General features: G+C 42.2%; 1 protein-coding gene across 1 annotated transcript; it reads left to right on the forward strand.

Annotated features, from left to right (window-relative positions):
• The first annotated feature begins 5206 nt into the window (after positions 1–5206).
• Positions 5207–10622, forward strand: LOC145589223 (uncharacterized). Its single transcript, XM_081645768.1, has 10 exons — positions 5207–5650; positions 5814–6380; positions 6565–6598; positions 6691–7754; positions 7920–7971; positions 8017–8078; positions 8172–8279; positions 8322–8864; positions 8913–9795; positions 10144–10622. The coding sequence occupies exons 1-10, from the start codon at positions 5207–5209 to the stop codon at positions 10620–10622; spliced, it is 4236 nt and encodes a 1411-aa protein (XP_081501894.1).
• Positions 10623–16714: the final 6092 nt, after the last annotated feature.

The raw sequence follows: 16714 nt of genomic DNA on the forward strand, positions 1-16714 counted from the left end.
AAAATATTTTATCTTATCCAAAATAAATCATATTTATCTTGATATAATTATAAAATTAAATTTTTTTTTTTTGAAAACCGTGAGCCACCACCGCCGGCTACCGTGGTTAGCTAGCCGAAGCTAGCCACGGTGGCTGACTGCCTTAACGGCAGCCACTGCCGCAAGGGCAGCAGCACTGGCAGCCGTGGCAGCAGCCGTGCAACGCTTGCACGCTGCTGCCCACAGCCACCCTCCGACCTCTGCCCTCCCCTTCCCCTCCCTCTTGGACCAGCAGCGGCGGCAACCACCGTGGCTGCCGCCTCTAAATAATTTTTTTTTTGTGTTTTAATTTAATTAAAATAACTTTTATTAAATTAAATCAGTCCAGAAATTAAAATTAAATCATCATTCAATATTAAAATTAGGGTTCATCATAAAATTAATCCCAATTTAATTCTAACTCTTAAAATTAAATCGATGATCATACACAAAACATTTTTATGCATAAATCAATCCAATTAAAATTATGAAGCATAAAACAATTCGAATTAAATCAAAAATCAAGCACAAAATCATATTTTAGGGCTATGAATTTTTGAAATAATTCGAATTAGGGTTCTAGGGTTCGAAAATTTCGAATGATCTAGGGCTTAATTCGGTCCTCTTCATGGCTATTTTGAGCATAATTAAATCATATTTAATCAATTCCAAAAGTTTAATCACATTAAATATAATAATTGAACCATAATTAAATTAATTTCTCCCTCTTAATTGATTATAAAATTAACATGGACTTCAAATTAATTGTATAAATATGATTAAGCGCGTTCATGCAAGAGGCTAATTGATACCATTGTTGGAGTTTATAGGTACTACGCAGCGGAAAATCATGAACCATATTCATAAAAGTACCTAATCCCAAGAACACATGCATAACACACAAGACACATAATCATACCTTTGAAGCGTTAATTCCACGTAGCAATTTGATTAACAAATCAGGGAGAAAATAGAGCCTCAAGCGTTGCTACTCTACTTAGTCCACGAGCTTCGAACGAGCCGTCCACCAATACTAGATTGGTCGAGTGATTGAGGAAAACCGCGATCACCACCTTTATTGGACTAACCGACCACCACGATCTACCACCACCACGAACCACCACACTGGCGCCAAGGGAGGAGGAGAGAGCCGTGAGATAGAGAGGAGTATGAGAGGGGTTGGTCTCGTGTTTGCTAATTAGGGTTTGATCACACTGATCAGTTAATTGCATACATCTCAGCAAACCCTAGGCACCTAGTCTATTTATAATCATATTATAATTAGACTAGGGTTAGGAAGCCTAAAACCCTCAAACTTACTCTACATGACCGGCCATACTAGAGGATGAGGCCCATCATGGGCCTTGTCCTCTCGTGCCCGATTTAGACCCTTTGTGTGACCTTATAGGATCCGTCCAATTGGGCTTTGGGCTATTTTACTAGCCCAAAGATCGTTAGTACCTCTAGCTATGATAAAACGACGACCCAAAATGTATGAACTTAATTATCTCCATAATTTGATCCATTTATATATCTAGTAATTGCACACGAAGAAGACATAAATCCTTTAATATAATGTCGTTTGGAACCATATATGATCATTATTTGTTGTCATAAAAGTTCGTGGTAGGCTTGAATTAATGAAATCGGTGCAAATTGTAAACCGGTAAATTGGTCGATTAAAGGAAAATTGGATGGTTCCACCCACCCAATTGGACTCCCGAAGGTTATTAGGGACCATGTTAAACATTTTGGCAATTTTTATATCTGGGTGAAAAAAAGACAAAAAATTCCAAAATTGAAGGCTAATATCCACGCTTTTGAGAAATTTAGAATGTTTCAGGGCCTAGTGTCGAAAAACATTAAGATTTCAGGGGATACATCTCAGGGTCATATAATGCCGTTTGGATCCATATATGATCATTATATGTTGTTATAAATGTTTGTGGTAAGGTTGAGTTAATGAAATCAGTGCAAGTTGTAAACCGGTAAATTGGTTGTTTAAAGGCAAATTGGATGGTTCCACCCAGCCAATTGGACTCTCGGAGGGTATTAGGGACTATGTTAAACATTTCACCAATTTTTATATCCGGGTGAAAAAAAGTCAAAAAATTCCAAAATTGAAGGCTAATATCCATGCTTTTTGAGAAATTTTGGAGGTTTCAGGTAGATTTTTCAATTCAGGTAAACGAGTCGGGTTTGGGTCGGTAAGAGTGGGTCGGGTCAATTCAGATTAATTCCATAACCTATGCGGGTCGGGTTTGGGTTTGGTCATGCTTGAGTCGAGTCACGTCAGGTCATAATTCTTATCAGGTTTAGGTCGGGTGAATAACAGGTCGGGTTACATTCGGGTCGGGTGAACAATAGGTCGGTTGTAATTCGGGTTTTCACGTGTTAAAACGGGTTAGGGTAATTCTCGGTTTCGAGTCGGGTTCGGTTTAAGTCAATAATTTGCCGGTTAGAATCTGGTCGAGTCATTCTCGGGTTTGAGTCGGGTTCGGTTCAAGTCAATAATTTGCGGGTTATAATCAGTTCGGGTCATTTTCAAGTCGGGTCATTCTCGGGTTCAAGTTGTGTTCGGTTCAAGTCAATAATTTGCGGGTTATAATCAGGTTAGGTCATTTCCAAGTCGGGTCATTCTCGGATTCAAGTCGGGTTATGTTCAAGTCAATAATTTGCAGGTTACAATCAGGTCGGGTCATTTCCAAGTCAGGTCATATTCGGGTTCAACGAACTAACTATAAATAGATAATTATCATTTTTATCAAGCTAATTATTTCCTTTGACTATAATATATGGCAATATACTAGGGAACTATAGTCTATAATTTAGGAAGATAATTATCTCCTTTGACCATACAACAAATATATACTATATTTAATTCTTAAATTTGAGGATGATACTCTTTTCTTTTGCTGGCCTGGACCGACTTGGTCTCCCTAGACAAAATGCTTTGATCAACAATAATAAGGTGGTCTAAATTGCATTTAAGGTGATTTGAAATCGGGTCAGGAACAATTTGGGTTGAATTTAGGTCGGGTCAATAACAAGTCGTGTTGATTTCGAGTCGGGCTAGTAACAGATCGGGTTGAATTTTTAGATTGGGTTAGTAATAGGTCTGGTAAAATTCAAGTCGGGTCAATAACAAGTCGGGTTGAATTTGGGTCAGGTCAATAACAAGTCGGGTTGATTTCGGGTCGGGTTTGTAACAGGTTGGGTTAAATTCGGGTCGGATTAGGAACGGGTCGGGTTGAATTCAGGTCAGGTTAGTAATGAGTCGGGTTAAATTCAGGTTTTGACGGGTTAAAACGGGTTTGGGTCAATTTCGATTCAAGTTGAGTTCGGTTTAGGTCAATAATTTACGAGTTACATTCAGGTGGGGTCATCTCCAAGTCAGTTCATGTTCGGGTTCATGTCTCACATACTCGGATCAACTCAAGTCTAGGGTTGGTTTCAGGTCGGGTCAGGTCAGGTTTGGGTCACCATTTTTTCGGGTTCAAATGGGTCGGTTAATAATCGGATTTGAGTCGGTAATTCGTGTCAAGTCAACTTTTTACAACTCTAATTGTATGTCATAGACATATCACCGGCCAAATTAAAAATTTGCTTGGTCCTCATCATCATATCAATCTTTAGTATAGTACATATCATGCTAAAATTTATCACGGAGTAGCATATATTTGTGAGGATAAAATTAAAATTGGTACAATTAATTCAATTGTTATCTTTGAATATAACCGCAAATTTTATTATTGTTTCATTTTTATGAGGAGGTATTGTACACTATACTAACATCGAAATGTACATGCCATACTTGAACCACATGCGTTGCTCGAGTAATATGATATGGAGTAAAGGCGTTGGTATACAATTGAGAAAAGTATTCCAAATCTAGCTAATATATACTCCGTACGAAGTTAAGGTTTCATAAATATTATTCGTTCCATTTTTAAACATTTGCTCCATTTCTCCATGCACGGAGTTTTAGGAAAAATTGGAGAAAGTAATAAAATATGGAGGTAGTGGGGTTGGTGGAAGAATAAAAAGAATATAAAAGCAAAAGTAGTGGAGAGAATTGGAAGAGAGAGAATATGAAATTAATAATATATAGTTTATGGTAGGTCCACTAGGTAAGAGAAACTAATTAAATATTGTTAAAGCTTTCCAAATAAAGAAATGGAACAAGTATTTAAAAACGGCCGAAAAAGGAAAGTGAAGCAAGTATTTAAAAACGGAGTGAGTATTTGATAGGACACTATGTTCTATACTCGTATACATGCTAATGTACATGACTTTAAAAACAGTTTTAGATAAAGTGTAGGTGCATAGTTATATTGTTAAGCAGATGAGCAAGCCCTTGACGTTTCTCTCACCAAAATACATTGTTACCGTCAACCATGGTTGAGAGAAGGAAGATCGTAATCCGGTAATGGACCCACGCGCATCCAAATAGAAGGTTCATAAATGGAAGGAGAGAGAAAGGAAAAAGCTTGAAAATGGCTAAAAAAAACTTAAGACCGGAATATTCTGATTTCTGCTGTAGACTGTTAAGGTCCATTATAGTAAATTAAGTATGATCATATTTCTTGTACAACTTAAGAAGATTATTACTTTCAATTTTCAAGTCAGAACATCTCAAAGCCATATGGCTCAAGGACGGCTAAATATAGGTGTATGGATGATATCTGGGTATGACCGATATCTTGTAAAAGCACGTGACCAAACTCTGAACAATTGTGAGAAGGCGCCGATATGCGCCAGAAAGCAAACATATCGGCTTGTCGGAATTCGGCACGTGACAACAGAAGCTCGACACTTGGCGCATGAGGCTTTGCATGGATGAGAGCCACCTGTCAAGGTGGATTATTATAAATAGTAGGTAAGACCTCATTAATGAGGCCATAAATTACTCTCTCTCTCTCTACTTTCTCTCTCTTACTTATCTTCTTCTCTTAAACACTTTCTGACTTTGTCATCGGAGTGGTTATCCCCGGACCACCCCGGGGTTAGCTAACTTCTTATCATTGTGTAGGTTCTCAGCTTGCCGATAGGAGTATCAGGATCTCAGGTCCGAGTTCTTGGGGAAATCAGATTCAGACAGAAATAATTTGGCGCTAGAAGGAGGGGACATTGATCACTTCTATCGCCTAAGAACCTCACACAAAACATATATATAACAACGATAATCATGGCCGGAAACAATGAAATACCAGTAGAACAACCTCGGGTGGAAATAGTGGATGAAACCCATACCTTAGAGGGTAACCAGTTTCACATGCCGATAACCTCCCCCGCAGGTGGAGGGGAGGCAGAGGATCCTATGGCGGCATTCACGCCAGATGAATTAGAAACGGCAGCAAGGGTGATGAGTGCAATGAGTAGGAAGAGAAAGGAGGCTGAGGCGGCACAGGCTGAAAGGGGGGCCGCTCAGGCCGATATAGGAGCACCGCACCGTAACCAAGAGGAGCAACACAATCAGTTGATGAACTCGCCGAGGAGATCCCGACATGAATCGCCGATAAGATCGCACACAATGTCACGGCGGGTTGAACAATCCTCAAGTCGCACCGTGAGTACCAGAACCCAGCAGCAGATCGCAAGTAGATGGGCAGGCAGTGCGAACAGTGGTGCAGTTAAGGGCGTCCCCATTTGCCCAGCATATTTTGGACCGGCCAATGGAAAAGGTGAAAATGCCGACTTGTAGGTATGATGGAAGAGGGGATCCGGCAAGATTCATAACGTCCTATGAGGGGCACATGATGCTGTATACCAACTCGGATGCACTCTGGTGTAAGGTCTTTCCAACCACTTTGATTAGGGCTGCAGCCGATTGGTTTAACAACCTTGAAGTTGGGTCAGTAGATAGTTTTGAAAGATTGACCGAGATGTTTGTGGGTCAGTATGTCAGCAACAGTGTGAGGCAGAGAACCTCTGGAGAATTAATGGCCGTGGAGCAGAAACCGGATGAATCTTTGAGGGATTACATTAGGCGATTTAACAATGAGGCAAACACCATCCCAAAACTGCAACAAGAAATAGCTGTGATGGCTTTAATGAATGGCTTGGTTGATTCTGATTTCAAACGGTACCTTACAAGGAAAAACATGCCGACATTAGCAACGGCGTTTAGCAAAGCTCATGATTACATAAAGAGTGAAGAATTAATGAAGACAGGTAGCAGACATGTCGTTGCCGGAAAGGGGCAAAGTCAGTATGAAGGGACATCGTCTGGGGGAAGTAGGCCGAGAGCTCCTGCCCTGGGAAGGGGAGGAGGAAGCCGGCAAGATTCCAAACCGACAAGGCTGCCAATGAGATATAGCACCTACACTCCCCTGAATACACCAAGGGCAGCAATCTACTCAGTAAATCAGAACAGAGAGGATTGGTCAAGGCCGATTCCCATGAAGGCAAGGCCAAGGGATGTGAAGAAGTATTGTATGTTCCATATGGATGTGGGGAATTATACGGAGGAGTGTACGCAATCGAAGGACAACATTGAGGAATTGATCAGAAAAGGGCATTTAACACAGTAACGGTTGAATGCAGGCAGGAATCAGCAACCGGCACAAGCAGTTGAGAGGCAACGGATAGAGGCAAGGCCTGAAAGGGCGCAAGGAGGAATAGTCCGACAAGGGGATGCAGGAATACCACCGTTATCAACTGGAAGGGTAGATGTGATAACGGGGGGACCAATTCATGGAGGGACAATTAGTGGAGCAAAGAAGCATTTGGCTGAGCACCGTCATCTAGTTTGTGCTTTGGATGTAGACAATCGTCCCCGGCCAGCATCGATACCTCAGGTGATGTTCACAGAAGAAGATGCAAGGGGTGTAGTGTTCCCACATGATGACCCATTAGTCCTAATAACTAAGATAAATGGGGCTGACATCAAAAGAGTGCTGGTGGATGGAGGTAGTTCAGCAAATGTGTTATTCATGCAGGCTTTTAAAGAGATGAATATAGGAAGGCAGTACCTGAAGCCGGTATCATATCCCGTGATTGGCTTCAATGGGTCAACTGTAAGGCCAGAAGGGAGCATCGTGTTACCGGTTAAGTTGGGTGATGGGCCACAAGCAAGAGATGTGATGGCAGAGTTCCTGGTGGTGGATGTTAAGTCAGCCTACAACGCAATTATCGGCAGACCGATAATACATGATATGCAGGTCGTTGTGTCAACTTATCATCTGGCAATAGCTTATGTGTCGAATTTAGGAGCTGTAGAGAAGGTGTATGGGGGTCAGGTGATGTCAAAGGCCTGCTATGTAACAGCTTTGAAGAATCCGGTTGGCAGTGCTCCGACACCGTGTAATCCGATAAAGGAAGATCAACCAACGGTTCAAGATTTGACAATGAAAAACTTTGATGCAAGGCCTGAGGAAACCCCATGGCCGTTACCAGGGGGAGAAACTGTCCAGGTTGAGTTGCAACCGGGCAATCCAAGTAGAACAGTGAAGGTTGGGGCCGATATGGACGTAGATACAAGATGTAATTTGATAAGCCTGCTGCGAGAGAATGCAGATGTCTTTGCGTTTTCAGCAAGTGAAATGTCAGGAATACATCCAGAGGTGATGGAGCATAAGCTGAATGTTGATAGAAAATTCAGACCAATAAGGCAAAAGAAACGCAATTTCTCAACTGAAAAAATAGAAGCAATCCAGGCTGAGGTGAACAAGCTCTTAGCGGCCGGGTTCATTGAGCCTTGTACATATCCCGAGTGGTTGGCTAATGTAGTAATGGTGAGAAAGCCGACAGGGAAGTGGCGAATGTGTGTGGATTTTACAGATTTAAATAAAGCTTGCCCTAAGGATTGCTACCCATTACCCCGGATAGACAGGCTGGTAGACTCAACCTCTGGTCATGCAATGCTTAGTTTTCTGGATGCGTTTTCAGGATATCATCAGGTCAGCATGCATAAGGCTGACAGGAATAAAACGGCTTTTATAACAGATGTCGGTGTGTATTGTTATAAGGCAATGCCGTTTGGATTGAAAAATGCAGGGGCAACCTATCAGAAGTTGGTGGACAAGATATTTGAGAAGCAGAAAGGCCGGAATGTTGAGGTGTATGTGGATGATACGATAGTGAAAAGTAAAGAAAAAGGGGACCATATAGCGGATCTGAGGGAAACATTTGAGACGTTAAGGAAATACCAGATGAAGCTGAATCCGGAGAAGTGTGTGTTTGGGGTCAGATCAGGGAAGTTTTTGGGCTTTATGGTCAGCGAACGGGGAATAGATGCAAATCCAGATAAGGTGAATGCGGTACTTCAAATGAAACAACCAAAAACCATTCGTGATATACAGAGATTGACTGGCAGGATGGCAGGATTGACCAGATTTATCAGCAAGTCAGCTGATAAGGCACTTCCGTTTTTCATGGTACTAAGAAAGAATAAAGCATTCGAGTGGGGAAAGGAACAAAGAGACGCCTTGGAAGTAGTAAGGAATCATCTTAGATCTCTTCCCACAATTGCCAGGTCCGAGAAGGGAGAAGTGTTGCAGTTATATATCTCGGCATCGCCAAAAACGGTGGCAGCCGTTTTGTCAGTGGAAAGGAAGAAGCAACAGCAGCCGATATACTTTGTCAGTCATGTATTGAATGCGGCAGAACGCAGATATCCAGTGATAGAGAAAATGGCGTTAGCAGTAGTAGTGGCAGCTAGGAAGTTGAGGCCTTACTTTGATGCACATCCAATAGAGGTGTTAACCAATCACCCTTTGGAGAAATCATTGCATAAAATGGATACATCTGGTAGATTATTGGCATGGGCAGTTGAGTTGTCGGAGTACGAAATAAGCTACAAGCCTAGAACATCAATTAAGGCTCAACCACTGTCGGATTTCATTGTTGAAACCACATACACCGATGAAGAGGGAGAATTGGGAACATGGCAGGTATCAGTTGATGGTTCAGTTACAGCAACGGGGGCAGGGGCTGGAATTGTGATAACGGCTCCAGACGGGAAAATGTTTGAATATGCCATGAAATTTAAGTTCAAGGCAACAAATAATGAAGCCGAGTACGAAGCTGCAATAGCTGGAATGCAGTTGTCAATAGCGGCAGAGGCAAAACGGCTGGTTTTAATAACTGACTCTCAGCTGGTATCAAGTCAATTCAGTGGGGAGTATGAAACTCGAGAGCCGGCAATAGTGAAGTATTTGGAGAAGATGAAACAGTTAGCGGCGCAGTTGCAATACTTTGAGATAAAATTGGTTCCGAGATTGAAAAATGCTCAAGCAGACGCGCTGGCAAGATTGGCAAGTTCAAGTTTTAACGACTTGGAAAGGACGGTCATGGTGGAGGTTTTAAAGCAGAGAAGCATAGATGAGGTGTCGGCAGAAGTTTTGTGTGTTGATATTGGGGACCAGTGGTATGATAAAATACTAGCATACCTCATGCATGGTGCAGGGCCGATGGACAAGGGGGGGTTGAAAAGATTGAGGAAAGATAGTGTATGGTTTGTCATGCACCAAGGCCAGTTATACAAAAGGGGGTTTTCACTGCCATTGCAAAGGTGTATAACGGACTTTGAGTCAGCAAGATTGTTAGAAGAATTGCATGAAGGTAGTTGTGGTAACCATCTCGGAGCAAGAGCCTTGTCCAGAGAAGCAATGAGAAGGGGATACTACTGGCCGACAATGAATGCAGATGCAATAGCTTATGTCAAAAAATGCGAGAAGTGTCAAAAGTTTGCCCCAGTTATCAGCTTGCCCCCTAATGACCTGACTCCGATATTAAATCCAATCCCTTTTGCCCAATGGGGAATGGATATAATAGGCCCGTTCCCATCGGCCACGGGTGGAAGAAAATTTCTGATAGTGGGGATTGACTACTTCACAAAGTGGATTGAGGCAGAACCGGTAGCGAAGATAACGGCATCAGAAGTGAAGAAGTTTATATGGAAAAGCATCTTCACAAGATTTGGGTTGCCGATGGCGATGGTTTTTGATCATGGAACCCAATTTGACTGTAAGCCAGTCAAAGATCTCTTAACGATGTACAAGGTGAAATTTGCTTATGCAGCAGTATGCCATCCACAGTCTAACGGCCAGGCAGAAGCAGCAAATAAGCAAATAATAACGGCAATTAAAAAGAAGATCGAAGATGCAAAGGGTTTGTGGGCAGATTTGATACCAGAGATATTGTGGGCAAATAGGACAACAATTAGAGAGGCCACAGGTGAATCACCTTATACTTTAGTTTTTGGAACAGAAGCAGTCATACCAGCAGAAGTTGGGTTACCGACATTTAGGATTCAGCATTACTGTGAAGACCAAAATGATTTACTCCTACGACAACAGTTAGACTTCTTGCCAGAGCTCAGAGAAAAGGCAGCAGTTAAGTCAGCTGCATTTAAGGAAAGAATGTCAAGGGCCTACAACAGAAGAGTATCTCATCGGCCGTTAAGTGTGGGAGATCTGGTACTGCGAAGAACAGCGGCAACCGGTAAGGGAAAGGAAGATGGAAAGCTGACTGCAAGTTGGGAAGGACCTTATCGAATTAGAGATGCCGTCATCCAAGGATCGTTTTATCTAGAAACTTTGGATGGGGCACCCCTGAAGAATGTATGGAACTCGGCTGTATTGAAGAAATACTATGTGTAATGTACAATTTTCATGTGAAGCTGATATCAAAAAGGGTATCAGTGATGAATGAAGAAGTATTCAGACAATATGTGTTGGAAATAGGCATCCTCCATTTAACAGAACAACGTTAAATGGGACGGACAGCTCAAAACCGCTTCCGTGAAGTTAATAGATATACAACCTGATCAGCTGTATACGTTAACTCACGAGGTTGTTGGTTCAAAATATAATACCGGCAAAATCAATTCGAGTATACGCCGATATGAGGCGTAGCTCAGAAAGAGATCGCCGAGAGGATACCTAACTGGCTGAAACAACAAAGCAGTAGGTGACCAATGTTATAATCTGGACCAGCAACAAATGATTACTACTTAGTATACATAGTTCTAATACAAACTATGTACACTGGGGGAGTAAGGAATGAGATAGATATCATGCTTTGGTAATTTTTACGTGATAGTTGTTAAGGCCGTTGTAGTATGATTATGATATTGTCAAGTTTGATAATTGCTGGAAGTTGTCAGATATCAGACAACTCTCTGTTGGGTGTCAAGTAAATTCCTATCTTTTGTGAATTGTTTTATGTATTTTATCCCTAATTAGTATGATAAGAGATGTTTAAATTTGTAAACAACTGATAAATGACAGAATATAATGAAAATGAGCTAAGTTTACATAACAACAAAGTTGACAATCGACAGGCATCACCACAAAAAAGGGGTATATGCCGATAAAACAGCATTGTCGAAATAAATGTTGAAACATACAAAAGACGATAAAAGGGGAGTTATAGCTGATAAGGTCCAATAATACAAGACCCACAAGAAGATGTCGGTGATGACTGCCCGCCCCTTCAAGCTTGTGCATTCTCAGGCACTGGGGAATCCAAAATGCTGGGATCTTTGGGGCCGTCATCAGCACTTGGCACCAGATTGAACAAGTCCTCTTCAGAGAATTGATGTGCCTCGAAGCCGGAAGGGATCTTGTAGGCTTCCTCGTTGAAAGTCTTTTCAACCTTAGCCCAATCTTCCTTCTTCCAACCGGCAACGTGGGCGACACATCTCTGAGCAGCTGTCCAACCTCCATCGAAACGATCTTGGAGCTTGGAGCAAAACTCATTGGAAGCTATATAACGGCCAACCGCTCTCTGACGAATACCAGGTTTGTCAGCTTCCATTTTTTGAACCTTTTCTTCAAGGCTCTTAATTTTAACTATGGCATCGCGGAGATCTTTTTCAACCGAGGGAAGGCGCTCAATGGCCTTATTCTTCTCGGTGATCTGAGTCTTCAGACTCTGCACCTCTAGCTCAAGACTGGCGACCTTCTCCGCCTTAACCTTCAGCTCCGACATCTCCTTGTCATATCTCTCTTTTATTTTCTTCAAGTCATCTAAGGCTCTTTCAGCATTATTGATTATTTCCTGCATGGCACTTTGGCTGGAAGAGGCCTGATGATGTTTCTCCTGATAATAACGGTACATCTCAACGAGCTCTGTACCAGACATGACAGCCTTAAAAAAAATATATGAACAGTTAAGAATAAGATAAACAGAATAAGTCTATATCGAAGCCGTACACCAAATGTAAAAATATATAAAGGAAGAGTTAGGGTACCTTCATCATGTTATGCATGTGAGTAGCAGCAAGGGGGCCGATTGGACCAGCAGGCCTGTCCATCGGCAGAGTGAGATTGCTCAAAAGCCGATAACCGAGATTCCCACCTTGCATTGGGTCATCGGTAATCATAGACTCATTCTGGCCGACATCCATGTTGGGTTGCCAACGGTCTCCGGAATGACCAGTAGGGACGGCGAAACCCTTCAGAACTTCGTCTGGAAACCTTCCAGAGACTCGTTCAATCCATTGATTGGACCGATACGTCAGGGCCGGAATACTTGAATCAGAGCCAACCGTAGTAGGGGCAACTGTGACGGTTGGCTGAAGCTGACGAGGGGACTCGGCGGAAGTGAGATCTTCGATCTCAATCCCCTGAATAACCTTCTTCACAATGGCCTCAGGGCTCTTAGTTTTGGTGATGGGTGGAGTCTTCTCGGACTCCGATTGGTCCTTCTTCTTCCCACCACGCCCTTCAGATTGTCTAGGGCTGGAGATCACAATTTCACCTCGCCGATTGGCCAGAGATGTCGTCTTTCTCTTCTTGGAATTGTCATCGGCCATGATCTCAGCTCTTCTTTTAGCACTGATAGCTGGAGCGCGGCCGCAAACGGTAGCAAGAGTATCGTAGGGGCTTGAAGCTTTAGGGCAACGTCTGAGAACTCTTCTCCTGTCGGAAGATAAGCCGAGTTGCCTATTGTCCAACTTGTCAATACCTGAGAGCAAAGAATGTAAGTTCAATCAGCTAGGTACAGATAATTTTAAAAAAAAAAAAAAGAAAAAAAAAAGAAAGAGAAATTCAATAAAATAAACAGTACCATAATGGTCAGTCCAACAGAGACCGACACGAGACAACGGCGCGTTGCCCAGAATGTAACTCACATTCGGCACCCACACCTTAGAAACTATGCGGACCTTGCCGTCACCTTCATCAAATTCTGAGACGTCAAAATGATTGACGACTCTCTCTTCATGTTTACCGAGATCCCTCTCGGGAACTGAGTCAAAGCGAGGATGAGGCTGGTAAAAGGTTCTTCTTAGAGGAAAGTCCTCAGGAACCGACATGAAAAAGAACCTCACTTGTCAGCCCTTACAACTTGTCAGTTTGGGGTGGACAGTATATTTGTGAGGTTGGGTATACAAAGACCACCATCCATCCGACTGACCGTCTCTCTTCAGAGTAATCAGTCGTGTAAAAACGTTAAGGGTTAGGGGATAGTTTCGATATAGCATGACCCAGATGGTGGCAATAACGGCCCGAATAGTGGGAGGAGTAACCTGAACTAAATAGACGTTCCAGGCCCTCAGGATTTTTGCCACAAAGGGATGTAAAGGAAAGCGGAGGCTGAAGTCTAAATGCTTCATATAAACGGCCACGGAACCTGCTGGGCAATCTAATACCGAGGTTCCAGAAGGGGGAATTGACAGCTCATACCCGTCAGGTAAGTTGAAAAATTTCTTAGCGCGACGGCAGTAATCTTTTTCAATTGCCGTTTTCCTAAAATCGTCATTTATTTTTGCCTTGGCCACTTTTCCATCTCTGGCAAGGGTAATGGGTTGTCGGAATTCAGCTCCGTCAGTTTCAGAGTTATATCCCTCGTCCAGATTCTCTTCCTGGATAACCTCTGCCGTCATGTCAACAATGTCTTCCCTGCTCTCATTATTGATACTACCTTCTTGAGTCTCGTCATCTCCTAAAACCGAGTTGACGGCTGAATCATGAACGGGGGATGACGGACCTTCCTGGGGGTTTGCAGGGATATCAGCCACTGGTTCTTCTTCGGAAGAACTCACAACCTGACCTTGCCCAGGTCTTTTGCTGGATTCAGCTGCCTTAGCGGCCTCGGCTGCCTTAGCTGCTTTGGCGGCCTCAGCAGCCTCACGGGCAGCAGCTCGAGGCTGATAACTGGTACTCTTTACCCTTGGCATGGTGTTTATACCTATATTGCCAACGTTAGTGCCGTATTGATTAAAATAGCGTTTCCCAGCAAAGCTGCGTAAGTGATAACGAACACTAACAGGCTCAACGTCAAGAATTTCAGTATCGGCAGAAATATCAGGGTTAGTGGGATAATAGGCACGTTCGCGGTGGGCAATAGTCCTATGTAGCATAAAAGCACGTTTCTCTTCTTCAGAAGATAACGTCTCAAATGGATAATCAATATTATCAGAAAAGGAAGATGAATTACCCTGATTACTACCGATTTCTTTGCCTAGGGATTGCCTAATTAAACGACGCCTAGCAGTACTAAGGTTAGGGAAATTCTCTTCGACACTATCTTCAGACATTTAATTCAAAAACGAGAAAATAAAATAAACATGCAAAATCAGGGGTTAGGGAGCGGCAATACCTTCGACGAAAGTCGCTGATACGATGTACCTAAAGGTGAGAAGTGACGAAGAAGAAAAGCACGCCTAATATACTGAGAAGTGCAGACCGAAATCGAGAAAAGTCAGAAAAGTAAACCTTTGGTTGAAAAACAATTGAGACTGAGAAAAAGCTTTGGAAAAATGAGAAATGAAACGAAAAATGGCGGAATTTTGATCTAAAAGAAGAAACTGAAAAGTCAGTTGAGGAGAAAGGCGGTTCAGAAATCCAACGGCCCTGAATCGACAACCAATTTCAAAAAGTAGCGGTAGGATTTATGACACGTGTACTAATTTTCCCGCTTCAAAAAAAAAAAAAAAAAAACGGTTACGCTTCCATATATTTTGTAAAAAGTGGACCTTGTCTGCTATCGGCACACAAGGTCACTTGGGGGGGAAAACGGAGTTTTTCGTTCCCATGTATTTTGTAACAAGTGGACCTTGTCTGCTATCGGCACACAAGGTCACTTGGGGGAGAAAACGAAGTTTTTCGCTCCCATGTATTTTGTAACAAGTGGACCTTGTCTGCTATCGGCACACAAGGTCACTTGGGGGGGAAACGGAGTTTTTCGCTCCCATATATTTTGTAACAAGTGGACCTTGTCTGCTATCGGCACACAAGGTCACTTGGGGGGGAAAACGGAGTTTTTCGCTCCCATATATTTCGTAACAAGTACACCTTGTCTGCTATCAGCACACAAGGTCACTTGGGGGGGAAAACGGAGTTTTTCGCTCCCATATATTTCGTAACAAGTACACCTTGTCTGCTATCAGCACACAAGGTCACTTGGGGGGGGAACAAAAGGAGTCACTAGAACATAACAGAGTAATGCGTCGAGGAGGTATAAAAAGTATAAATTTAAGAGCTAATGCCAAAGATAATGCAAATGAATACAATATGGGATTATAATACTATACAAAAGTTGTCCTGAAAGTTACAACAAAAAATTAATAATAATAAATTAAAATAAATCTTCTCAGTAAAAGAATATAGAGCTTAAAAATAGAGGCAAATCTTCTCAGCAAAAGATGTGAGTCTCTGAGGTATCCTCAAGCTTCATCCGATGCAGTGTTTGAGTATAAGCCAAGCGGGTATAACGAACTGCAGCAACGGCAAGGTCGGCAATAAAGTTTTGTTAATGCACAGTGCTTGACAGAGTACCAGAAACGTTATCACATGAAACTTCGAACATAAGGTAAAATTTGAAGAATGAGAAGTGGAACCCAAAGTTTGTCTAGTTAGGTTAAGTTTGTTGGCTACATTAACTGAGAACGATGATGTATGATCATGCGTCCTCACTTGGGGGGCTAATTGTATGGGATGATATCTGGGTATGACCGATATCTTGTAAAAGCACGTGACCAAACTCTGAACAATTGTGAGAAGGCGCCGATATGCGCCAGAAAGCAAACATATCGGCTTGTCGGAATTCGGCACGTGGCAACAGAAGCTCGACACTTGGCGCAGGAGGCTTTGCATGGATGAGAGCCACCTGTCAAGGTGGATTATTATAAATAGTAGGTAAGACCTCATTAATGAGGCCATAAATTACTCTCTCTCTCTCTACTTTCTCTCTCTTACTTATCTTCTTCTCTTAAACACTTTCTGACTTTGTCATCGGAGTGGTTATCCCCGAACCACCCCGGGGTTAGCTAACTTCTTATCATTGTGTAGGTTCTCAGCTTGCCGATAGGAGTATCAGGATCTCAGGTCCGAGTTCTTGGGGAAATCAGATTCAGACAGAAACAATAGGAAAACTAAAATTGTTGAAAACGAACACACATTCTCCAACAATCCGATGGTTGATCTGACCTTGCTAACATGTTAGCACTGGTGCTTAACACGTCCAATTCCAAGTCTCCAAAATACATACATATATAATATATATATTAATAACCTTAAACACTAACATGGGGTGCTTAACACAGCCAATTCAAAGTCTCCAAAATACATATATAAACTAACCCCGGGTGCATTCACCAAGTCTGTCTCGGGATGGTTGATCTGACCTAGCTATAATGTTAGCACTGGTGCTTAACACAGCCAATTCCAGGTCTCCAAAATACATACATACATACATACATACATACATACATATATATATATATATATATATATATATATATATA

Source organism: Chenopodium album, chromosome 17, assembly GCF_948465745.1.
Source record: "Chenopodium album chromosome 17, dcCheAlbu1.1, whole genome shotgun sequence".
Lineage (NCBI taxonomy): Eukaryota > Viridiplantae > Streptophyta > Magnoliopsida > Caryophyllales > Amaranthaceae > Chenopodium > Chenopodium album.

Bases quoted from the DNA above. Each gene is read 5' to 3' on its own strand.
- LOC145589223 (XM_081645768.1), top strand. From the start codon at position 5,207: ATGGCCGGAAACAATGAAATACCAGTAGAACAACCTCGGGTGGAAATA. The intron at 5,651-5,813 runs GTTAAGGGCGTC...CTCTGGTGTAAG, and splicing joins GCAGTGCGAACAGTGGTGCA to GTCTTTCCAACCACTTTGAT. The intron at 8,865-8,912 runs GTTGAAACCACA...GGAACATGGCAG, and splicing joins AACCACTGTCGGATTTCATT to GTATCAGTTGATGGTTCAGT.